The sequence below is a fragment of the Mauremys mutica genome, chromosome 25, assembly GCF_020497125.1.
Source record: "Mauremys mutica isolate MM-2020 ecotype Southern chromosome 25, ASM2049712v1, whole genome shotgun sequence".
NCBI lineage: Eukaryota > Metazoa > Chordata > Testudines > Geoemydidae > Mauremys > Mauremys mutica.
Genome location: NC_059096.1, coordinates 16093187 through 16119219, shown reverse-complemented (window position 1 = coordinate 16119219; position 26033 = coordinate 16093187). Strand labels below are relative to the sequence as shown.

Sequence of the window (26033 nt, the reverse complement as noted above, 5' to 3'; positions counted from 1 at the left end):
GTCTCAAGGGGAAAAAATCACTCAGGTTCTTAAAAAGAAAAGCTTTTAATTAAAGAAAGAAAAAAATAAAAACGCTCTCTGTAAAATCAGGCTGGAAATGCTTACAGGGTGTGCAGCTTATAGAACTAGAGGGACTCCCTCCCCTCTAGCATTAGTACAAGTACAGCAACCAGAGGAAAAATATCCTTCCAGCAAAATACACATTTGCAAATACAGAAAACAAACAAAAGACTAATCCGCCTTTTTAATTAATACTCACTATATTGAATAGAGGAGACTATTTTAGGAAGCTTGGAGAGCCTGGATGTACGTCTGGCCCCTCTTAGATCCAAGAGAGAACAACAACAAAACAAAAAACACAAACAAAGACTTCCCTCCACCGAGATTTGAAAGTATCTTGTCCCCTTATTGGTCCTCTGGTCAGGTGTCAGCCAGGTTTACTGAGCTTGTTAACCCTTTACAGGTAAAAGAGACATTAACCCTTAACTATCTGTTTATGACACACACCCCCCAAATCGCAGACAGTGGGGAACCACACTGGTGATGATTTCTTTCTAGAACTTTAAAATAAACAGATTAATAAAACATATGCACCATTACATATACTACTAATAATGTAAAACTACAAGATTTTCCACATTTCAAGAACACTTCTTAACCATTTGATTCTGGGAAACTTTCACGGAAGAGTGCATCAGCTACTTTGTTAGAAGCTCCTGAAATGTGTTGAATTTCGAAATCAAAATCTTGGAGAGCTAAACTCCATCGGAGAAGTTTTTTGTTGTTTCCCTTGGCAGTATGAAGCCACTCTAGTGCAGCATGGTTGGTTTGTAGCTGGAACCGCTGTCCCCAAACATATGGGCGTAGCTTTTCTAGGGCATACACAATGGCGTAGCATTCCTTTTCACTGACTGAGCAGTGACTTTCCCTCTCAGACAGTTTCTTGCTGAGAAACATGACAGGATGGAAGTTGTGATCCGGTCCTTCCCGCATTAGAACTGCTCCCACACCACGCTCAGATGCATCTGTGGTTACTAGGAATGGTTTATCAAAGTCTGGGGCCCTTAGCACAGGGTCAGACATGAGTGTTGCCTTAAGCTGGTTAAAGGCCTTCTGACACTCATCAGTCCACGTAACTGCATTTGGCTGTGTTTTTTTGGTCAGGTCTGTTAGTGGGGCAGCGATTTGGCTGTAGTGTGGTACAAATTGCCTGTAATACCCGGCCAAGCCTAAGAAGGATTGGACCTGTTTCTTTGATCTTGGGACAGGCCACTTTTGGATAGCCTCCACCTTGGCCTGTAGGGGGTTTATTGTTTCTTGACCCACCTGGTGCCCTAGGTAAGTCACTCTGTTTTGGCCTACTTGACACTTTTTAGCCTTAACAGTTAGTCCTGCCTGCTTGATGTGCTCAAAGACCTTTTCCAGGTGTTCCAGGTGTTCGGGCAATGAATCAGAAAAAATGGCCACATCATCGAGGTAGGCAACTGCATATTCTCCCAATCCTGCTAGTAGACCATCTACCAGCCTTTGGAAGGTGGCGGGTGCATTTCGCAGTCCGAAAGGAAGCACATTAAATTCATACACCCCTGCATGGGTGATGAAGGCTGACTTTTCTTTGGCAGGTTCATCTAGCGGTACTTGCCAGTACCCCTTGGTTAAATCTAATGTAGAGATGAACTGGGCACGTCCCAATTTCTCCAATAACTCATCGGTGCGTGGCATTGGATAGTTGTCAGGACGAGTTACAGCATTTAGCTTACGGTAGTCCACGCAAAAGCATATTTCCCCATCTGGTTTGGGAACTAGAACCACTTGAGATGCCCATGCACCGGCAGAGGGGTGGATTATACCCATCTGTAGCATGTTTTGGATCTCCTGTCCTATAGCAACTTGGGCATGAGGAGATACCCGGTAGGGTGGGGTTCTAATTGGGTGAGCATTACCTGTGTCAATGGAGTGGTATGCTCATTCAGTCCATCATGGGGTGGCTGAGAACAAGGGGGTGAAGTGAGTGCACAGCTCCTTGATCTGTTGCTGCTGCAGATGTTCCAGGGTTGTGGAGAGGTTCACCTCTTCCACGCCACCGTCACTTTTTCCTTCATAGTAGACACCTTCAGGCCACTCGGCGTCATCTCCTCCCTGGGATGTAAACTGACAAACCTGTAATTCTCTGGAATAAAAGGGCTTTAGAGAGTTAACATGGTACACTTTAGGCTTTAGGGAGGAATTAGGAAATGCTATGAGGTAGTTAACAGCTCCCAGGCGCTCTTGGACCGTGAATGGCCCTTCCCATAATGCTTCCATCTTATGGGCCTGTTGCGCCTTCAAGACCATAACCTGGTCTCCTACCTTGAAGGAACGCTCTCTGGTATGTCTATCATACCAGGCCTTTTGCTCTTTTTTGAGCATCCTTTAGGTTTTCTTTAGCAAGGGCTAAAGGGTGTCGGAGGGTGCTTTGTAGGTTGCTTACAATGTCCAGAATGTTAGTTCCTGGAGAAGGCATAAACCCCTCCCATTGCTGCTTCACCAACTGTAATGGCCCCTTAACCTCGTGGCCATACACAAGCTCGAATGGTGAGAACCCTAAACTGGGATGTGGTACAGCCCTGTAGGCAAAAAGCAACTGCTGCAACACTAGATCCCAATCATTGGAGTGTTCATTCACAAATTTACGGATCATGGCCCCCAAAGTTCCATTAAACCTCTCCACCAGGCCATTGTTTGGTGGTGGTATGGGGTGGCAACCAAATGATTCACCCCATGAGCTTCCCACAAGTTTTTCATGGTCCCTGACAGGAAATTAGTTCTCGAATCGTAAGGATGTCGGAGGGCCAACCTACCCTGGCAAAAATGTCTGTTAAGGCCCGCCACACAGTGTTAGACCTGGTGTTGCTTAGAGCTACTGCTTCCGGCCATCTGGTAGCAAAGTCCACAAAAGTCAGTAGGTACTGCTTTCCTCTGGGGGTCTTTTTTGGGAAAGGACCCATAATATCCACAGCTACTCGCTGAAATGGGACCTCAATTATGGGGAGTGGCTGGAGAGGGGCCTTGACCTGGTCTTGGGGCTTTCCCACTCTTTGGCACACTTCACAAGACCGGACATAATTAGCAATGTCCTTGCCCATCCCCTCCGAGTGGAAGGACTTCCCCAACCTGTCTTTGGTTCTATTCACCCCAGAATGGCCACTGGGATGATCATAGGCCAAGCTTAAGAGCTTTCCCTGGTACTTAGCTGGAACTACCAACTGCTTTTGAGGATGCCAGTCTTCCTGGTGTCCACCAGAAAGAGTCTCCTGGTATAGAAGTCCTTGTTCTACAACAAACCGGGATTGGTTAGAAGAGCTGAGAGGCGGTGGGGTGCTCCGTGCCGCCGCCCAAGCTTTCTGAAGGCTATCTGCTTCCTGTTCAGTCTGGAACTGTTCCCTTGAGGCTGGAGACGCCAGTTCCTCCTTAGACTGGGGACTTGGGCTTGGTCCCTCTGGAAGCGATGTAGGTGATGAGGTTGTTTCCGTTGACTGTGAACTGCTCTCCGCTGGTGTACTAGGTGATATTTCAGGCTCTGGCTGAGCCTCTTGGGTAGGCTTATCTGCTGCTTCTGCCAGTTCAGGCCCGCTGGCACCCTCTGGCGTTGGGGTTGGAGACGGGTTTGCAAGCGCTGGCGTCAGTGCTGGCAACGGTTCTGGTGCTGGTTGCTTTTTCAGTTCCGGTTTTGGGACTGGATGCACTATGGCTGTTTCAGTTGTTGGCATGGGATCCGGTTCCACCACCTCTGTCTGGGTCTCTGGTAACACAGACGGGGCCCTGGTGGATGGCTCAGGAACAGGGATGGGAGTGGAAGCTTGCTTGGCCTGGCTGCGGGTGACCACTCCCACCCTCTTGGCCAGCTCCACATGGTTGGCCAAGTCTTCCCCCACTAGCATGGGGATGGAATAATTGTCATAGACGGCAAAAGTCCACATTCCTGACCAGCCCTTGTACTGGACAGGCAGTTCAGCTGTAGGCAAGGTTACAGATTTTGACATGATTGGATAAATTGTTACTTGGGCCTCTGGGTTGATGAATCTGGGGTCCACTAAGGACTGGTGGATAACTGACACTTGTGCCCCGGTGTCTCTCCACACGATAACCTTCTTCCCGCCCACTCTCAAGGTTTCCCTTTGCTCCAGGGGTATTTGAGAGGTATCTGGGCCTGGGGATCCTTGGCGTGATGGTGGTGTAATGAACTGCACTCGATTGGGGTTCTTGGGGCAGTTGGCCTTTATATGTCCCAGTTCATTACATTTAAAACATCGCCCAGCTGACGGGTCACTGGGCCGAGGTGGGTTGCTGGAGACTAGTGAGGTGGGACCATGGGTAGTCTGGGGCTTTCCTTGGGTTGTAGGTGGGGTCTTGGGTGGCTCCCGGTGGTAGGGTTTATTTTCGGTTTGCCCCTTGTTATATTCGCTCCCCTTGTTAGTAGCTTTTTTCTTTTCTGCTACTTCCACCCATTTGGCTCCGATCTCCCCCGCCTTGGTTACAGTTTTGGGCTTCCCATCTAGGATGTGCCTTTCTATTTCCTCAGGAACCCCCTCTAAGAACTGCTCCATTTGCATCAGGAGGGACAGCTCTTCTAGAGTTTGAACCTTTGTTCCTGATATCCAGGCATCCCAATTCTTTCCAATGTAGTAGGCATGTCTGGGGAATGACACATCTGGTTTCACCTTAGGGCTCTGAACTGCCGACGGGCATGCTCAGGTGTTAGCCCCATTCTGATTCTGGCCTTTGTTTGAAACAGTTTATAATCATTCATGTTTTCCTTAGGCATTTCAGCCGCCACCTCTGCTAAGGGTCCACTGAGCTGTGGCCTCAGCTCTATCATGTACTGGTCTGTAGGGATGTTGTACCCATGGCAGGTCCTTTCAAAATTTTCTAAGAAGGCCTCGGTGTCATCACCTGCCTTGTAGGTGGGAAATTTCCTGGGATGGGAAACAGTACCTGGAGAAGGGTTGTTAGGATTAGCTGGAACATCTGGTTTAGCCTTTTCTAATTCCAGAGCCTCCTGGTTGGCCTCCCTCTGGAGCTCCAACTCTTTTTCTTTCATTTCTAGCTGTTTTTGTTGCCTCTTCATCTCTCTCCTGTGGTCAGCCTCCTGCTTCTCCATCTCTCTCCTGCGGTCAGCCTCTCTCTCTTTTTCTTTCATCTCCATCTCCTTTTGGTTTATCTCCATCTCCTTTAGTTTTATATCCAGCTCCTTTTCTTTTAACTCCATTTCTTTTTGTTTTGCCTCCAGCCTTATCAGCTCCTGTTTAGATGTTTCCTTGGCACTCATTTTTTCTGCTTTCTGGTGCTGGCCACACCCCTCTGCAGTTCATTGAACTGGGATGCTTCAGCTCAGGGCTGCTTGTTACAGAGATTTCCTAACCTTTCTATGCCCGAATGAATTAGAAAAAACACTTCACTTGCAAATGTCCTTTGCTGGTGTTTGCTGACTCACAGCTTTTAACTGGACTTCTCTGACTGAGAAGAGACCAGAAAAACTGGTTTGTGACTTGTCTTTTGCAAACGGTAATTACCCTTCAGCTAAGCCCAGCTGGAATCCCCTTCTAACAAAGCCTTGTTAGAAAACTTAACACCTCTGCCCTCAGGCTGCTTTTCCAAACAGCTAGAGAAAAATATCTCACTGGCTTTTGGTTCTTAAAAAATCCCAACTGCTGTCAACCATGTCATAGGTTTGGTCCCCACCTTTTGGACGCTAAAGTTCAAAGTGGGGAACAAACCTATGACAAGCCCATACAGGCGCCAGCTGAGGTTTAGGCCCATTGCGCTAGCTGCTGTACAAACGCAGTCCCTACTTTGAAGAGCTAAGATACGGAAAGCTAAGGCGCAGGGAGACAGGACTTGCCAACGTCCCACAGAAAGAACCAGGACTAGAGCTTAGGCCTCCATCCCACGCCCACCCCACTGGACCACACCACCTAACTCCTGCCCTGTGCTCCAGGCTGTTTATTTCTAGCAGCACTTAACTGGGGCCATGTTGCAGCATTGGCTTGTGGGCGAAAGGGCATGGCAATCTCAAGACTGGATGCTTTTCGAGAAGATCTGCTCCAGGAATGTATTCTGGAGCAGTCCCCTGGTGTGGGCTATACAGGGTGATCACAAGAGTCCCTTCTGGCTTTGGAATCTAAGGGCAGGAGTTTGGGGCATCACCCCTTGGGGGCTGGACTCTGGCTCAGCTGCTCAGGAGCAGCAGTGGATTCCACAGCCCAGGGAATGCCCTGCCTCCCGCCTCCTCAGGAGACCATAACAAAAGCTTTGCTAAAGCCAAGAAATAACACGTCCACTGCTTTCCCCTCATCCACAGAGCCAGTTATCTCATCAAAGAAGGCTGTCAGGTTGGTCAGGCATGACCTGACCTTGGTGAATCCATGGTGACTGTTCCTGATCACCTTCCTCTTCTCCAAGTGCTTCAAAATGGATTCCTTGAGGACCTGCTCCATGATATTTCCAGGGACTGAGGTGAGGCTGACTGGCCTGTATTTCCCTGGATTCTCCTCCTTCCTTTTTTTAAGGATGGACACTATATTTGCTTTTTTCAGGCATCCAGGACCTCCCCCAATTGCCACGAGTTTTCAGAGATAATGGTAAAGGACTCTGCAATCACATCAGCCAACTCCCTCAGCACCCTCGGATGCATTAGATTTGGACCCATGGACTTGAGCATGTCCAGCTTTTCTAAATAGTCCTTAACCTGTTCTTTCACCACTGAGGGCTGCTCACCTCCTCCCCATACTGTGCTGCCCAGTGCCGCAGTCTGGGAGCTGACCTTGTCTGTGAAGACCGAGGCAAAAAAAAGCATTGAGTACGTCAGCTTTTCCACATCACCTGTCACCCATTCAGTAAGGGTCCCACACTTTCCTTGACCACCTTCTTGTTGCTAACATACCTGTAGAAACCCTTCTCGTTACCCTTCACATCCCTTGCTAGCTGCAACTCCAGTTGTGCTTTGGCCTTCCTGACTACACCCCTGCAGCCTGAGCAATATTTTTATCCTCCTCCCTAGTCATGTGTCCAAGTTTCCACTTCTTGTAAGCTTCCTTTTTGTGTTTAGGCTCACTGAAGATTTCACTGTTAAGCCAAGCTGGTCGCCTGCCATATTTGCTATTCTTCCTGCACATTGGGATGCTTTGTTCCTGTTCCCTCAATAAGGCTTCTTCAAAATACAGCCAGTTCTCCTGGACTCCTTTCCCCCTCATATTAGCCTCCCATGGGTTCCTGCCCATCAGTTCCCTGAGTAGGGTGACCAGATGTCCCGAGTTTATAGGGACAATTTCGATTTTTGGGTCTTTTTCTTATATAGGCTTCTATTACCCCCCATCCCTATCCTGATTTTTCACACGTGCTGTTTGGTCACCCTATCCCTGAGGGAGCCAAAGTCTGCTTTCTGAAGTCCATATTCTGCTGCTCTCCTTTCTTCCTTGTGTCAGGATCCTGAACTCGACCACCTCATGGTCACTGCTGCCCGGGTTGCCACCCACTTCTACTTCACCTACCAATTCTTCCCTGTTTGTGAGCAGCAGGTCAAGAGGAGCACGGCCCTAGTTGGTTCCTCCAGCATTTGCACCAGGAAATTGTCCCCAACACTCTCCAAAAGCTCCCTCGATTGTCTATGCACTGCTGTATTGCTCTCCCAGCAGATGTCAGGGTGATTGAAGTCCCCCATGAGAACCAGGGCCTGTGATCTGGAAACTTCTGTCAGTTGTTCGAAGAAAGCCTCATCTATCTCATCCTCCTGGTCCGGTGGTCTATAGCAGATGCCCACCACAACATCACCCTTGTTGCTCTCACTTCTAAACTTAACCCAAAGACTCTCAACAGGCTTTTCTCCAGTTTCATACTGGAGCTCTGAGCAATCATACTGCTCTCTTACATATAAACAAGCTTATCATGTTTAGGAAATCATACCTTTTCCACGGTTACCTTATGTGGCATATCTGATATAAGAGTCATTGAAATTTGGTATTGATAAATTATAAATGGTCGCCCATATTCCATACAGCATCACCATCCCCCCTGAGGCACTAGATACCTTTGCAATGAGCAGGTCCTTCTGTGCCAGTTCTGCAATGAAACCTCCGCTCTTGAGCTGGGCGAGTTCCAGCTTTTCTCGCTCACTGGGTGAACTGAAATGGTTCTTTTTGTTCTGGATCAAACCAAAATGATACATTTTTGGTTTTTCAGGCTGAAACAAAACCCCCAAATGATTTACTCTGGGGTCAAATGAACCATTTCATTTAATTTTCAAAGGATTTGAAATCTTTGCGATGTCTTTTAAACGAAATGTAGGTCAGCACTGAAACGAAACGGCTTTCCGAAGTGACATGTTGAAATGTTTTGTTTGGACATTTACAGGTTTTTCCATTTTGTTTTGGCTGAAACTAGTCACTGAATTCGACCTAAAATTGCATTTTTTGGTAAAAAACAATTAGAACAGAAATGTCACCTGCTCTCCTCCCTACACTCAGCCACATGACAAATCCTGACACCTCCCCAATACGCCCTGTATTTCCCCTCATTCTCCTCCTCTCCGCAGCACCCCCTTCTGTTGGATTTCCACACGGGAGCCGTGCAGCCAGAGGCTGCATCTCCTCCGCCCCCCTGTTTACCTCCCTCGATGACCGAGCTGCTCGCTGCCCTGATACCACTCCTGAATTGCACATTCCAGGGAAGTGTGAAATCCTTTCTAACCTTGGTCCCCTTCTACCCGCTGGCTTTGAAAGTTATTTTCCTGGCTGCATGGGTGCTGTTCTCTCCTCCAAAGGAGCAAGGCGGCAGCAGCAGGCATCCTAGTGGCTTGTCTAATTGCTTCTTTTACTTCTCAGAGTTGTGTAAGCCTGTTGGAATTCACTTTGAAAACTCTCTAGGGGAGAGCTGACTGCATCTCCTTCTGCATCACGACACCTTGTGGGCATGTTCCTGCCATCCTGGGGCCTCCACGGCTCCTCAGGGGCCAAATTCAGCCCTGGTACAAGAGGGAAGAAGGCCCTGGAGGTCAGTGGGGCTAGGCAGCTCTCGGCTCTCTCAGTGTGGCTGAGCTCACCTCGAGGATGGAAAGTCACAGCTCAGGTTCCATGCCAGGCACAGCCCCAGAGCTGGCGGCGGATCAGTGCGAGACAGGGTGTGAGATGCATAACGAGCGCCATCAGGCCTGGGTGCTGACACTGCAGAGGGCAGTGCTGGAGGCAGGGGAGGGGCTGCAATGTCATGGCTTTTCCTGAATTTTCCTGAATCCTGAATTTCGATTCACTGAGTTTGTGACTTATTACTGCATGGAGAGGGGCACGGTGCCCCTGCCCCAGGGTTGCAGAGTGCTCACTCTGAAGCCCCATAAGGTGACCAAATAGCAAGTGTAAAAAAGTGGGATGAGGATGAGAAAAAGCCCCCAAATTGGGACTGTCCCTATAAAATTGGGACATCTGATTACCCTAAGCCCCACTAGCAACCCACCCGATTGCCTGTGGGAGACCAAACCTCAGAGGGTGGCTGCTCCGCGCTTAAGGACAACGCCAGCCCACAGAGCTCCAGCAGACACTTCTGCAGAGTCCCAGGTAAAGGGGAGCAGCCTGGGCCCGCTTCCATGCCCCCGACTGGGTCCAGCTGCTTTGCCTCCTCTGTGCGCAGGGAGACCAGACCAGTGCTGTGTTTCAGTTTCCTGGAGCATAAACCAGGTGATGGCCTAAGCATTCTGGCTACAGTAATGTATATTTATGGAGCCCTCCCCCCAGATAATGCCATGGCCGGTTGCCCTTTACTAGTAATGACACTTTGGGCATTTCCTTTGGCATTAATAAAGGGGGGAAGGGAGGAAGTCACTCGGGTGACAAGGTAATCAACTCCTGCCGAAACACTCCGGAGACAACGGCAACAGAAATGATTAGCTGTAATTGGTACTTAACGTGAGTATTAAACTGGTGTGGTCCCAGGGATTTATTTAAAGACTCTGTTTGAGTCATATGGCATGAGCCATGTGAAAACAGCAGTGACCTTGAATAGCAGCTAATTCCCTTCTCAAATGTGCTCCTGGCACCGGGAGGCACAAATATCAACAGCTGTGGGGGCTGGGCTGGAGGGGTCAGTTTTTCACAGCAAATGCATTTCACGTTCTGGGCGATGCTGCTGTCCCCTGTAAAGTACCAGCGGCTCCCATTGCGCAGCGAGGCTGGGGAGGGGCAGAGTCACTGGATTCGGCCCCATGCACGATACTGGTGCAAGAGCTGTGGCTGGACCAATTAGCTCTTTGTGCAATGGGGCCTCCTCTGCAGCAAAGATAATGGTGGGAATGCAGGCAGTGCACTATGGGACTGAGGCAGGGCATCCTTTGAGCGGGTCCGTGCGCTCTTCACTACTGCACAGTGCAAAGGGGAGCAATCACCAGTAGATTAGGGCCTGAGGCACAGCTCCTCTGCCCCCAAAGCTCCACCCAAGGGGATGAGTCAAGACAGGGATGCTGGGAAGTCAGGGAGTGTGCTCCCATTAGGTTAACTCAGGACTTTTGGATGCTAGGGGTTGATAGTAGTGCAGATCCATAAAGAAACAGATGAATGCATGAATTGGATGGTTCTGTGCCCAGTGCAAAGAAAAGCCTCTTTGCACCAAAAGGTTCATGCAACACTCGCCTGTTTTGAAAACTCTCACACTTTCAGTCTCCCATGGATGACTAAGGACGGTCCTTGAGCACTGCAGCATTACCAACTCTCCCGAGTTGAGTTATCACGAGTCTCACGCTATTGGTTTGGTTTTGTAAGCTCCAGCTTCTGGAGTCACGTGAGTCCACAAGAATCTCAGCTTGTATTACAAAAAATTAAAAGAGATACAAGGTGAGTGCTGTAATATCTTTAATTGGATCAACTTCTGTTGATGAAAGAGACAGCAAAGAGCTCTGTGCAGCTCAAAAGCTTGTCTCTTTCACCAACAGAAGCTGGTCCAATAAGAGGTATTGCCTGGCCCAACTTGTCTCTCTCATATCCTGGGGCCAACACAGCTACAACAACATTGCAAACAAAAAATGAAAAGTAAGTTGTTAGTCCTCATTGATGGGGTGAAAAATGCTCAGTGGAGGCACCCAGGCCACATTTTGAAGCTTTTCTCTGTAGCTATGAGGGCTAGAAGCTCACTTTCATTGAAATAAAAACCAAGATTCCCATGTAATCACGTAATCCAGGAGCTGGGGATTTACAAAAAAACCACCAAATACCATAAGAATCACAATAAAATCTTGAGAGTTGGTGACCCTGCTACAACTCTGTGAATAGTTCTAGTAAAGTAGCGAACCATTCACATACTGAATGTCAGACACATGCTTAGGTGCCTGGTTGACTCAGGGCCTATGTTACTTCTGCTGGCTAAGGAGGGAGCCAAAGTGTGGTGCCAGTGTAACCCACACATCTCCTGGGTGTGGTGTTCTATCCCATCTGGTGGCACCAAGATCACTTAGAGCAGTGGTCCCCAAACTTTTTGGCTGGCGGGTGCCAGCTGAAGGACCACTGCAGCGGTGGAGCAACTGCCGAAATGCCGCCGAATTTCGAAATGCGGCATTTCGGCGGCGACACCTCTCGATGATGTCACTTGCCGTCGACAAGAGACGTCATCGAGAGGCGTCCCCACCGAAATTCGGGAGCAACGCCTCTCTATGACATCACTTGTCGATGGCAAGCGGCATCATCGAGAGGCGTCGCTGCTGAAATTCGGTGGGGACGCCTCTCGATGATGTCACTTGTCGGCGACAAGCGTCATCATCGAGAGGCATCCCCGCCGAAATGCCGCTGCAGCATTTCGGCAAGTGCTCTCCCGGGGGCCAGGACGCAGGCGCATTAAGATGCCCCTGTGGGTGCTATGGCGCCCGCGGGCACCGCGTTGGGGACCCCTGACTTAGAGAGATTAATGAGTTTGCTCTGCAGCCTTAGCTAAGAGGCAGTTGCCTTTTAGCTCATGCTGTAGAGGCTCATGCACTAAGCTCCAGGGGCCCCCAGTTCAGTCCTGCCCAATGATGACCGGGGTCTGTTGGTGTTACACATGGAGCCAGTGGTCTGTGGAGAGCTGTCTGGTCACATGGGGCTGGTTCTTCTCCCTTCATCTCCAGTTGCTTCTACAGCTCTCCAGGCTCTTCACTGCAGAGAAGAGCCTGTGGGGCTGGAAGGGCAGATGGAACTGAGATGGAGAAAAGGGGGCCACCAGCAGGGGAGGAAGGGATGAGGCAGCTGGGCAGCATCTCCAGGGGAATATGGGAAGAAGGGCACCAAGCCTAGTGGGCCAGCTCTGGGAACAGACCAGGCAGAGGATATTGGGGGCAGAAAAGACGGGGATGGAGACGAAATAGCAGCACAGAACACCAGGAGGCAATGGGGTGACAGACCTTTTTACAGAAGCAACACCACACTGTGTTGCATTAAAGACACTGAAGCTATATCTGCACAGCGCAGTTAACCTGGGCTCTGCTTTAACTCAAGCTGGAACCCACCCGCTTTGCGGTGAGGACACAGGGGAAACCAGTGCGCTATCTTCTCACAATTCCCCCCTCCCCCAGGATGGACAAGTTCTCCCACAATGAGCACACCTGCATGGGAAAGACTCCAGGGTGCCTCAGCCAAGGAAAGGCACCTCACTTTGCAGCAGAGACGCTCACTCCTGGGCAAGGCTCACCGGGTGCTCAGACCTGGGTGTTGATCACCTGGGTCAACCAAGCAGTGAAGACCTTCCCTTACAAATGGATCCGCACTTTCCTCCTGCGACTCCTCCAGAGGGAAGCAATTGCTGTCAGAGGGATGGGAGGGTCAGGTACACACAGTCACAAACGGGAGGGTGGTGTCCAGATGAGATTTTGTCTTAGTAAGGCGTGGTCCACCCCATAGCAAATATTGAGATCCCCGCCTGACCTAGATCCTAGGACTGTGCTCATGTCTGACACTCAACCTGGTGTTTGCTTTTGCTCCCTCCAGGTCCTGAACCTTTTCTTAGCTTTGCTGCTGAGCTCCTTCAGCGCCGATAGCCTTGCGGCTTCTGAGGATGATGGCGAGATGAACAATTTGCAGATTGCTATTGGCAGGATCACCAGGGCGATTGACTTTGTAAAGAGAACTGTCCTCATGCTACTTCACTTGCGGTGGAAGGAGAAGAGAGAGCCAGCCGAGGAAGAAGAGGACAATAAGAAAGACAACTATGTGCTGAACCACATGGATTCAGGCCAGGATTCCAAGTCGGAGTATATAGATGGAGTGTCTGGGAAAGAGCAGTTGTTTGTGGATGAGCTGGACCACATGAATTTCATTAACAACCCCAGCCTGACTGTCCAAGTGCCAATTGCCTCTGAGGAGTCCGACCTCTACGATGAAGAAACGAGCACTCAGTCAGACACAGAAGACACCAAGGTAGGCATATCAGTCTTTGCTGTAGCCAGCCACCTCATGAATGGTAATGGGCCAGCACTCCCATTCAAGGCAGAGAGGGGACTGGGGTGGGATTTGCATTGCATGTCACAGGACTGGTTTCTGGGGCTGCAGCGACAAGCCCGGTGGGAATTGCAGGCACATTTAGCTGCCCAACCTGGGATGTCAGTGGAATCGGCTGGTCTGTGCTGCAGACAATGGGGCAGATGCACTAGGTTTGCTAGATCATTGCAGTTGCCCCAGGCAACTCTTCACTCTTCCTGCATTTTGAGCATAAAGTGGCAACCATGGGGAGGTGGGGGAGGGAGGAATCATGCTGCAGACTTCAAAGCAAACCTCCCCCAGGGCTGGTGCAACCCATTAGGCGACTGGCACTAGCATTTGGGGGGCGGCATTTCGGGTCCTTCGGTGGCGACCGCGGCGGCTGGATCTTCGGCCGCCCCGGTCGTCGTTGTCATTTAGGTGGAGGGACCTGGGGCAGGGGGGCGCGGGGAGGGTTGCCTGCAGCAAGCAAGGGGGGGCGCGGCACGCAGGGGAACCGCTCCCCGCTCCAGCTCACCTCTGCTCCACCTCCTCCCCTGAGCACCCCACCCCGCTCTGCTTCTCTCCCTCCCAGGCTTGCGGCGCCAAACGGCTGATTGGCGCCAAAAGCCTGGGAGGCGGGAGAAGTGGAGCGGCGACGGCGTGCTCGGGGAGGAGGTGGAGCAGAGGTGAGCTGGGGCGGGGAGCTGCCACACGGCTCCCCGGGCTGGGGGGAGCTGCCGCAGGGGGGCTCCTCAGGGCGGAGGGGGGGAGCTGCCATGGGGGGGTGTGCCTCAGGGTGGAGGGGGGAGTGATCTGCCGCAGGTGGGGTGCCTTAGGGCTGAGGGGGGGCCGAGAGCTGCCACAGGGCTCGGGGTGTGTGTGCAAGGAGGGAGTTTTGCCTAGGGCGCGAAACATCCGTGCACCCGCCCTGCCTCCCCCGCACTCGCCAGCCCCCAACTGGGCCCCCTCCTCCACTCAGATAAGCAGATGGAAGAGGAGCATTTGGCCAGGACCTTTGTCCCACTGGTATACTCAACAATGGCTAGTCACCATTTGGCTGAAACTCTCTCTATCAAAGTCACTTGGTATGTGAATCTGTGGCCTCGGCTACACTTACAAATGTTGCTGCTTTAACTATACCAGCCTAGAGAAAGCAGCAAAGCCCCACCTCTCGTGTAGATGCCGTGATACTGGTGTAGAAGTGCTCAGGCCGGGGTATGGATGGAAGCTGAGGAACTGGAGTGGGGGCTAGTCTGCTCGACAGTGGCGTTGTCAGTTGAGCTCTAACCGTGGATCTAGTTAAACCTCTCCCCTGAATGCCAGGCACTGCACTGGCAAACAACTCTGCTTTGTAGGGGTAAGTTGCATCTAAATGTGGGGGTTTGCCCTGTCTGTTGGGGGTGATTTTTTCACACTTCTAACCAACATAGCTATGACACCAAAACTGTGTAGTATTGATCTGTCCTAAGCTATCCTGGTATAAGCACCATTATCCCCGGATAACTGCATCTACAAGAGAGCTTTTACCAGCACAATCATATCAGCAAAAAATCTCACCTCTAACTGACAGCGCTGTGCAGCCCTGAGTATGAGCCATTTCTGGCCAAAGGAACATTCTTTGTGATGGTAACAGCTGGCTGCCTCCAGTTCTACTGTCTGGGGTGGGGATTGGAGCAGAGAGGATATGTCTCTGCAGTGGTTAAAGTCCTGAACTAAAACCACATGGAAACATCTGCTCCCTTGTTGTCTCCTTCTTCTTTCATTTGTTCCATCTCCCTGTGGGAAAATGAGCTGAGCTATGAAAGCCACGGCTCTAGTGTTGCATGATCCCAGATCCCGCAGGGATGAGTGCAGCATAGGAACATAGCAATACAATTGAACAGTATTCTGCATGTCTGATTAGATCATCTGTTTATGCCAGTGTGTCTGCAACTGGGAGTCCACTGGTACTTGGGTCAAACCCACGGCAGTAGAAGTCGGAAGGATGAGAGACAGTGGTGAGTGGAAGGAAGGTTTATCCCGACATCCTGTTTTGGGATGGGGCCAGTTTAGCAGGTCGTTCCCCTTTTTAGGTACAATCAGGTGGAAAAAAATGTCCTGTAGAGGTTGCACACTCTACAGCAGCAGCAGCAGAGAACTGCTGGGATATGACAGCTCTCAGCTATTGTCCTCTCTAGGGGCACACTCCTCCGTACCCATCTACCTCTTAACTCCATTCACCACAAAGGCAATGCTGCCTCTGGATGGCTCCGTGGGATGTGACAAGGAAGAGAGCTCACTGACTGTGGCTTTTACTCACCACCTTCCACTCTTGGCCTCGTTGGAGTCAGTGGCCACTGCTGGGGCTCCTCCTCTGAGAACCTGGCCACTTCTTTAGGTGCTTAACTTTAAGCACCAGACTCAAAACTTTTGGCCTTATTTTTCCCCCAATTGCTGTTCATAGGGATAATTTCCTCTTTTCTCAGCCCTAAAACACCAAGGGAGAAGTTGTCCATGTGATAGGCAATGAACTGGGATTTGGCCACATGACTCTCATTAGAAGAGAAGTTGGTAGTGCCACCTACAGTTGAAGTTGCTTGACACTCTCCGTAAGACCCTATTTTCAGTTGCTTCTAACTGCTCCAAAATGTGACCTTTCTGGCTAAAGTTTTCCATGCTGGTCATATGCCTCAGGAGGAGTTATTCTGGAACAGTTCAGCAAAAAACTGTTCAGCCATTTCCAAGAATAAGATTAGGGACTAATAGATTGGTTTGTCCATGTTAAAAAATCCTTACAACTGTTTCATTGAGAAGGTCCAGGGCCCCTGTGCTTTGAAGCAAGGACTTGAAATTTGGTCAGGGAAGTTGCCCTAAGGTCAGTGAGGTACCTTTTGCCATCCCGATGAAAATCAGCCAAATGATAAGCCCCTGGCAAATACAGTAAGCACATATTCACCAATGGTTTCTTAGAGTTTGGCAGCTACATTTTCTAAATATTCCGTCCACATTGAGCATGCTCCAGCCCCCACGCCTCCTTGGTATGAACGGGATTGCACTAAAATTGGGACATCTGGTCACCCTAACTGCACATGTGCCACCCCCCACCCCCAAGTGACTGACCATGCTCCATTCTAGAGCTGCAGGGGCTTAGCAGGACTTTATGTGCAATTGATCCTCCAGGCTGCTGGAAGCTGCTGATCCACTGAAACTGAGAGAAGGAAGGCAGACCATCTCTCAGTGCTCTTCAAGTTACTGCTCCAGCTGGTGCCTCGGCATCATGGAGGTGAAGGAAGAAGTCGCTTTTCTTTAAGGCAGAGGGATAAGGAATGGGGGCTAGGAGCAGGACTAGGAGCAGATGAGGAGGCAAGGGCAGGGAGCAAGGGTGGAAAGGTCTGTAACCACTAGAGCGCACTCCTCTCCAGAACCTGGACTCAAACCCAACATTCCTGAGTCCCAACAGTCCTCTGGTGTCAGCCAGTAGTTGTGAAACCCACTGACAAAGCATGTGTCTCATCCCCCTGCAAGCCGCCTGCTGCTACCGGTCAGCCCATTAGCTTGAGTGCTGGATGGCTACTTGTACTGGCGACAGCCTGGTTCTGCATGGTGGAATTTCTGTTTATTCCATTGACTTTTTTAAAAACGTAGGAAATGACATTAAAACACAAACACCCTATGTTAACAATGCAATTCAGGTTGCAGTGTCAAGCTCTCAGAAATTAGTAAATGGCAGAATTAAGGCTGCTTGTGCTACTTTCATTCATCCCTCTTGTGTGAAGACACCATGAGACACTCGTTAATTACATGATCACAGACTGGTTTTTCCACTAGACCCTGCCTCATTCAGTGCTCATCCAGCCTCCAACAATTTCTTGCCCTGCCCTCCCCAGCCCTTTGTGCTACTCGCCTCTCTGCGATGTGGGGCTGCATGGACCCCCTGGCAACATGGCTCCTACAGGAGCTGTGAGAACCAAGGGCACAGTCAGTTCCCCCTGGCTTCGTGCCGGCTTCTTTTTAATGTTGCAGTACGGGGGGCTTCCACCCCTTGGGGATGATCCACATGTTCCCTTCTTTCCTTTCCCCATCACTTCTCATCCTAATCCCTTCTGGGCCCCTTTCACATGCTGGGTCATTCCTCCTGGACTCCTTGACACTTACACCCTCTTAGACTTCAAACCTTTTTCCTATGTGAGCTCCTGGCTCACACAAACCCAGGAACCCCCATCGCCCAAGTCAGACTCTGGATCTCTTATGAACTGCAGCCCAGTGGGACTTGCTGAGGAGATGAGTTACAAATGGAAATTCATAGAAGGGGCCATGGTGATTATACAGTCTGGCCTCCTGTACGACACAGCTGGAGAACTTCCCTGAAATAACTGTTCTTTGAACTAGAGAAGGTCTTTTAGTAAAAACGTCCCATCTTGATTTAAATATTGTCAGTGATGGAGAATCCACCATGACCCTTGGTAAATAGCTCCAATGGTTAATTACCCTCCCTGTTAAAAACATACACTTTATCTCCAGTCTGAATCTGTCTAGCCTCAACTTTCAGCCATGCGGTCGTGTTAGACCTTCCTCTGCTAGACTGAAGAGCCTGTTATTAAATATTTGTTCCTCATGTTAATACTTATGGCACCCTGTAAACAGTGTGATTTAACTAATACACAGAGAACCCCTGCTGCTGTGGAGTACAGGGATATAAACCCCAAAACTACCTGGTTGAAAGGACATCAGGTCGTTGTTGATATCAGCAGATACCAGTGGGCAGCCACAGAGTCAGTGCCAGGGCTGTAGCTTTCCAATTCGATTATAAATGACTTGGGGGAAGGTGATGAAATTTGCTGACGCCACTAAAATTGGATCCACTGTTAATACCTTAGAAAGGATCAGCTGCAGCCAGGCTCCCATGGCATGGGGGCAGCGGGGGCCTGAGACGAAGCATCTTAGAGCTAAAACTCACAAGGTTTCTGATGTCTGTGTTGCTGGCTAATGCCGTAGAAGGCACTGACAGCGAGTAAGACGTTGGGAATCACGTGGGCTGCAGTAATATAACAATGGAGAGACACGAAAGGAAAAAACCCTATAAGATTTGAGCCTGCATGAAAATGAGTCTAATAAACAAGCCCAGGGGAAATTATTAGGGCTGTTGATTAATCACAGTTAACTCATGCAATTCACTCAAAAAATTAATTGTGATTAAAATAATTAATCACAATTCATCGCAGTTTTAATCACACTGTTAAACAATAGACTACAACTGAAATGTATTAAATATTGTTGGATGTTTTTCTACATTTTCAAAACTATTGATTTCAGTTAAAACACAGAATACAAAGTGTACAGTGCTCACTTTATATTATTATTACTGATTACAAATATTTTCACTGTAAACATGATAAACAAAAGAAATGATATTTTTCAATTCACCTCATACAAGTACTGTAGTGCAATCTCTTTATCGTGAAAGTGCAACTTACAAATGTAGATTTTTTTTGTTACATAACTGCACTCAAAAACAAAACAATGTAAAACTTTAGAGCCTAAAAGTCCACTCAGTTCTTCTTCTTGTTCTGCCAATCACTAAGACAAATGAATTTGTTTACATTTATGGGAGATAATGCTGCCCGCCTCTTATTCACAATGTCACTTGAAAGTGAGAACAGGCGTTCACATGGCACTTTTATAGCCAGTATTGCAAGGTATTTACATACCAAATATGCTAAACATTCGTATGCCCCTTTATGCTTCAACCACCATTCCAGAGGATATGCTTCCATGCTGATGATGCTCGTTAAAAAATAATGCATCAATTAAATTTGTGACTCAAGTCCTTGGGGGAGAATTGTATGTCTCCTGCTGTTTTACCTGTATTCTGCCATATATTTCATTTTATAGCAGTCTCGGATGATGACCCAAGACATGTTGTTCGTTGTAAGAACACTTCCATGGCAGATTTGACAAAACACAAGGAAGGTACCAATGTGAGATTTCTAAAGATAGCTACAGCACTTGAACCAAGGTTTAAGAATCTGAAGTGCCTTCCAAAAACTGAGAGGGACGAGATGTGGAGCACGCTTTCAAAAGTCTTAAACGAGCAACACTCTGATGCAAAAACTACAGAACCCAAACCACCAAATAAGAAAATCAACCCTCTGCTGGTGCCATCTGACTCAGATGATGAAAATGAACATGCATTGATTTGCACTGCTTTGGATTGTTATCGAGCAGAACCCATCATCAGCATGGATGCATGTCCTCTGGAATGATGGTTGAAATATGAAGGTACATGTGAATCTTTAGCGCATCTGGCACGTGAATATCTTGTGACATCGTCTACAAAAGTGCCATGCGAATGCCTGTTCTCACTTTCAGGTGACATGGTAAACAAGAAGTGGGCAGCATTATCTCCTGGAAATGTAAACAAACTTGATTGGCTGAACAAAAAATACCAGTCTGTCAGATCATAACAAGGACTGCTTTCATGGAGCACTGAATTTGGGCCACCATATCTGTAGTGCAGGGAGAAAAGCTACTGGACTGATCAGTGTTATGGAGCGGTTTGCCAGTCAAGACAGTGAACAGCTACAACATATGCAGTCTGGAGACTCAGGCAGGGGTGGCTCTAGAAATTACGCCGCCCCAAGCAGGGCAGCGCGCCGCACTGCCCTTCTCCGGTCCCGTGGCCGGGGCAGAAGTGCCTGCGGACGGTCCCGTGGTCCCGCGGCTCCGATAGAGCATCCGCAGGCGTGCCTGCGGGAGCTCCGTCCGAGCCACGGGACCAGCGCATCCGCCGCAGTCATGCCTGCGGGAGCTCAAGCGGAGCCGCAGGAAGAGGGGACCCTCCGCAGTCATGTCTGCGGCAGGTCCGCTGGTCCCGGGGCTCCGATGGACCTCCCGCAGGCATGACTGCGGAAGGTCCGCCGGAGCCAAATGCCGCCCTGCCACGAAATGCCGCCCCACGCGCCTGCTTGGCGCGCTGGGGTCTGGAGCCGGCCCTGGACTCAGGGTATGGCTACACTACAGAGACACTGCTGCAGTGCTGCCATGCCACAGTGCAGCTGCTTCCTACGTTGACAGGAGGGGTTGGTAATCCACCTCCGAGAGGCAGTAGCTAGGTTGACAGAAGAATTCTTCTGCCCATCTAGCTGCATCTACAGTGGTGGTTATAAAGAATGAGGAGTACTTGTGGCACCTTAGAGACTAACAAATGTATTTGAGCATAAGCTTTCGTGGGCTAAAACTCACTTCATCGGATGCCAATGTCAGCCTAACCACAATTCATAGCCCTGAGCAATATAGCTAGGTCAATCGAATTTTCACACCTGTATCAGACCTCTGAAGGGCTTCCATTGGCTATGCCGGAGCTGTGAGATGTGCAGGTGAGTGAATCATGGATTTTCCAGTTCACTGGCAATTCTGAAATGTCTGAAAAAAATTGCTTCAGGTTGAGCAAAATGTTTTGTTTGATTTCAGCTCACGTTCGAAATCACTGTCCAGTTCCTTGGCTGTGCTCATTTGTTTGTGTGCAGTTGTTGCTTCTCTGTAGCATTATCCACATCCCACATGGGGCTTGGCTCCTCGGGAAGGTCCAGTGCAGCAAGCCAGGGTCGGAATCGACAGCACACCAGCTTGCTGCTCAGTAACGTCCCCTGGCAACTGCTGCAGCCGCTCCGGCTTCTGGGACATTCACTGCCATGTAGCAATATCCACGTGGGACATCACTGCATAGCAAACTGGTGTGCTGTAGATTCACACCCTGGGCTGTAACGTGCTGTGTAGACAAGCCCTTGGATCAGTCTTGGCACTTACTGGTCCAGTGGCTGGAAGTTTCGCCTAGGGGGCAAAATATCCTTGCACAGCCCCTGCATGGACTGTAGTTCCGATGAAGTTTCTGCAGCCAGCACTACACATGGTGCTGATCCTGTAGGCACAGCCAGGAGCTGGGTGCAAAGAGCTCCCCAGGAGCAGATACCAGAGACGCTTCCTCTGAGTCTCTCACTTGCAGCCTGCTCCTCGACTGTTCGCTGCTGCAGAGTTGGGAGGCGAGTCTCTGGGCAATGACATGCTCCAGGTGTGCAGCTGTTGCCGCGTGTCCCTGGCACGTGTGAGACCCATGAAAGAGGGATGCTCCACTGGGTGATTCTGTCATTGGCAGCCACACGCCATACCCAGCAGGGAGATCCCCATATTCCTGCTAGCCTTTCTGAGACGCTTGGGCCGTGCCAAGAGTCCTACAGACACCGGCCCAGAGATGAAGCCCCCCCTGAAGTCACTGGTAGCTTTGCCATTGACTTCACTGAGGCCAGGATTTCACCTGGAGAATTGGAATCTCTTGTAACTGGCTGGACGCTGGGGCTTGTTTCCTTCCAGCGTCTGATGCCAAGCGAATGAACCTGGGGGGGATGGAGGCAGGAAGGGCCACACAGAGCTGCTCCCCCCTTGAACATGTCAAGCTGGGGCAGGAGTAGGGTAAAGGATGGGGCTAAGTTCCGCCCACAGGAGCTGGGCAGTGGCAGTCACTGGCCATTTCTGTAAGGAATCCTCTTCAGGGGATCACTATCCCCCTTGCTCCGGCTCTAGTGCTTAATGTCCGTCATAACCCGGCCAATTTACATTTTCACACACTTGATACAGACAATTCACAAGTTCTTTGATAAACACGTCACATCACATCAGCACCTTCAACCTTCCACTCAGGAAGCCATTGGCACATGTGTGTTTTAACAGAGGCTGCAGGCCTCATTCCAATCATTGCAATAAAATACATCCTGTGAGTTGAGGGGGATGTGGAAATGGGGGTGCAGTGAGATTCAGTGGGGCTGGGGGGTCTCTGGGGATACAGGTGCAGTGAAATTCAGTGGGGCTGGGGGGGTCTCTGGGGATACAGCTGCAGTGAGATTCAGTGGGGCTGGGGGGGTCTCTGGGGATACAGCTACAGTGAGATTCAGTGGGGCTGGGGGGGTCTCTGGGGATACAGCTACAGTGAGATTCAGTGGGGTTGGGGGGGTCTCTGGGGATACAGCTGCAGTGAGATTCAGTGGGGTTGGGGGGGGTCTCTGGGGATACAGCTACAGTGAGATTCAGTGGGGTTGGGGGGGTCTCTGGGGATACAGCTGCAGTGAGATTCAGTGGGGCTGGGGGGTCTCTGGGGATACAGCTGCAGTGAGATTCAGTGGGGCTGGGGGGGGGTCTCCGGGGATACAGCTGCAGTGAGATTCAGTGGGGCTGGGGGGGGTCTCTGGGGATACAGCTGCAGTGAGATTCAGTGGGGCTGGGGGGTCTCTGGGGATACAGGTGCAGTGAGATTCAGTGGGGCTGGGGGGTCTCTGGGGATACAGGTGCAGTGAGATTCAGTGGGGCTGGGGGGTCTCTGGGGATACAGGTGCAGTGAGATTCAGTGGGGCTGGGGGGTCTCTGGGGATACAGGTGCAGTGAGATTCAGTGGGTTTGGAGGTCTCTCTGGGGGTGAAATAGCAGTGAGGTTTGGGGGCTCTCTGGGGCTTAGGGTCTCTGTGATTTGGGGAGCTCTCTGGGGCTGGGGGGCTGGAGGTGCAGTGGGAGTCAGTAGGTTTGGGAGTGACTCTGGGGCTGGGGAAGTCTGAGTCCCTGCAGCCCATGCCCCTGGTGCTGCCCCTGCCCTCCCATCCCCACTACTTCCCATATTGCCCCCACACATCCCTTCCCACTGGCCTGGCTCTGTCAGAGCCGCTCTGAGCCTGTCCCTACGAGGGACTCTGCAACCAGTGCTGGAGGATCCATGCCCCCTGTGGCTTCTCCTAGCCCCTCCCCAGACACACCACCCCAGAGTGTCTCCTCTGCTGCTCCCTGGGCCACCGCAAATCCCAGCCCAGGCTCTGCTTCCTGACAGACACAGGGCCCCCCACCCCCCCATGTGCAGGATGGATGGGCAAATGTGTGGGGGGGAGTGGAGCGGAGTCTGGGGCACTGCACGAGGCAGCAGCTCCGATAGAAGCTCTGTGCCCCTCACCCACACTTCATGGTCTCTTCCTTGCTTGGGGCGGGGGTGGAAAGTGACGGTCTCACCCCAAACACACACAGAGAAGAGCCATAGGCCAGCATGGGTCTCACCGCTACTCCTCTTTGGGCCAGCCAAGACCTCCCACCATTCCCAGTGTCCCGGATCTCAGGCGGACTGGGAGCTGTCCCAGAGGAGGGAGGACTCAGCCCTCACCCACCCAAGCGGATGAGGCCCTGCTGATACTATCCCAGCAGGGCCATTGTGGAGAGGCAGTGGGTTCCCTCCCCCCAAAACACACACACACTGGGCTGGTATAAGCAGGGGGCCTGAGTGTAACACGCCATGGAGATGCACAGGGCTGTTCCCCCCTCTCAGAGCTACTGCTTCAGGCTGTCTGCAGACTCAGGAAGCCGTCCCCAGAGCAGTTCCACTTGGGGCTGAGGTTCAAGTTTTCCTTTGAAATGAAAACTGAGATTCTGACCCCATCCTGGGACACCAGGCCCAGGGCCCCTGCCTAGCGCACGTGGACTTTAATCCGCTGCGGGTGTGGCTGGTTGGGGAAGGGAGGAATGTCATGCACAGAAATAACTTCCCACCTGCACTCAATCTGCCTCCACCACAGAAATGAGCAGCACTTCACACCCACTGCACAGGACCCTCCAGAAAGCTCTCCCCAGGCCCTGTGCCCAGTATGTCTACAGCCCCGTCTTTGCCAAGGGGGTCTTAGCACCCCACAGCCTTCTAATGCCTTTACCCCCCCACCCCCTGCCAGGTGGGGCAGGCCGTTATTGTACACAGAGTCTCAGTGATCTGCCCCAGGCTCTGTTGTGGAGCAGGGATTTAGCCCCAGGCAGACACCTTAACCGCTGGCTCCTCCTTTCTCTCTTGTCAGACCAGTGCTCACTGCCAGGCCCTGTGCCTGGGACACCGAGCAGGTGCCTTGGGCTGCTTCTCTGCTCCTGCCTCCCCACCCCAACCCCAGTGCCAGGTTCCTGCCCCCAGCCGGCTCTTCATGACCTGTTTCAAATAGTACTTGTGACAGCAGGAGAAATTGATTGGAGACAGTTCACAACACCCATGGTGCCCACACCCATGGTGCACACCTGCTTCTCCTGCAGGCGTTCTCAGGGGCAGACGCATCATGGATTTCATCACTGCCACTAGAGTCTGCCGAGTGCATCTGTGGGAGCAGGGTCTGGAGAGCAGAAGAGGGCAGGAGCAAGGGAACATCTGTCCCACCTTCTGTGGCTTGTGTAAGGGCTGGGGAGAACTGCAGACCCCGCACTGAGGCTGCTTTAGGCGGACACGGAGCCCCAGAGGTGGGACAGAGCAGCGGAGCTGAGCAGCCAAGCAGGAGAGGGGCATACGCGCCTCTACAAGGGACGTAGCAGTGTGCACATGGGAACGCCAAGAGGCATTCTGCCTCCAGCACTCAGTGTTGCCAACCGTCACAATTTTTATCAGGAGTCCCATAATATTTTATGTCTTAAAGTGCCAGCTCCTGGAGTCAGGTGGTTAGGTGAGAGTCTCTGCTTTCACGTTTTTAAAGAAGTATGTTTCTAGCCCTTGTGATTGCACAGAAAAGCTGGACTTCACATGACCCACATGTGACCTAAAGGCTCAGTAGCATAGAAGGGGTTTTTCCATCACTGGTTTCCCCTCCACCTCCCCGAGTGATGGTAGGAAGGGAGCCGGAAGTGTTCTTCCATAGCTGCGTCTCCACTGGGGTTCGGTCACCATAGCTACTGCGCTCAGGAGTGTGGATTTTTCCCTGGTTACACTGACCTAGCTTTGACTTGTGCACCAGGCCTGCATGCTCTCTGGGCTGCTCACTCTGCCCCAGCCTTGGGTAGCTGCTGGGAACTCCCTGTGGCGGAATTACGAGGAATGGGTGTGATCCGCTACTAAGCTTTTCTCCCTGTTTCTCCACACAAGGAACAGATTCTCCTACTGCTTCTAAGAAACTCAGTCGCCCAGTTTGAGTCATTATTTCTCTGGCTGTGCCCTGGATGGCTACTTCCCTCCTAAAGCTGGAGGTTATTCACCCTTGAAATCAGGGCCGCCCAGAGGATTCCGGGGGTCTGGGTTCTTCGGCGGCGGGGGACCCCCGCTTCGGCGGTAATTCGGCAGTGGGGGGTCCTTCTGCTCCGGGACCCGCTGCCAAAGTCCCCCGAAGACCGCGGTGGGGGCCCCCCACCGCCGAATTACCACCGAAGCGGGACCCGCCGCCAAAGTGCAGCCGGGTCTTTGGCGGTAATTTGGCAGCAGGGGGCCCCTGCAGCGGGTCTTCGGGGCACTTTGGCAGCGGGTCCCGGAGCGGAAGGGCCCCCTGCTGCCGAATTACCGCCAAAGACCCAGCTGCACTTCGGCGGCGGGTCCCGCTTCGGCGGTAATTCAGTGGCGGGCTGTTACTCAAAAATGGGCTGTTACTCAAAAATGCTTGACAGATTCTTCTCAAACTTTGCAGAAACATTCTTCTTTGCCTTCACAGTAAATATGGTACTTTCCAAGGCAAATTCATGTTCCAAGGCAAAGTTATCATAGGGACTAAACAGGGGAACCTTGCAGGAGCCTTAGTTATGGAGTGGCTGTTGCCTCTCTTATCATCAATTCTGCATTATACATTGATTACACTT

General features: G+C 51.0%; 1 protein-coding gene across 1 annotated transcript in view; it reads left to right on the top strand.

The window, feature by feature from the left end:
- Window positions 1-26033, top strand: part of LOC123356399 (sodium channel protein type 4 subunit alpha-like) — a 138285-nt gene that overhangs the window by 79168 nt on the left and 33084 nt on the right. Inside the window, exon 15 of the mRNA XM_044999638.1 lies at window positions 12972-13400. Coding sequence (XP_044855573.1) covers window positions 12972-13400 — 429 coding nt within the window. The remainder of the gene's footprint in view (window positions 1-12971; window positions 13401-26033) is intronic.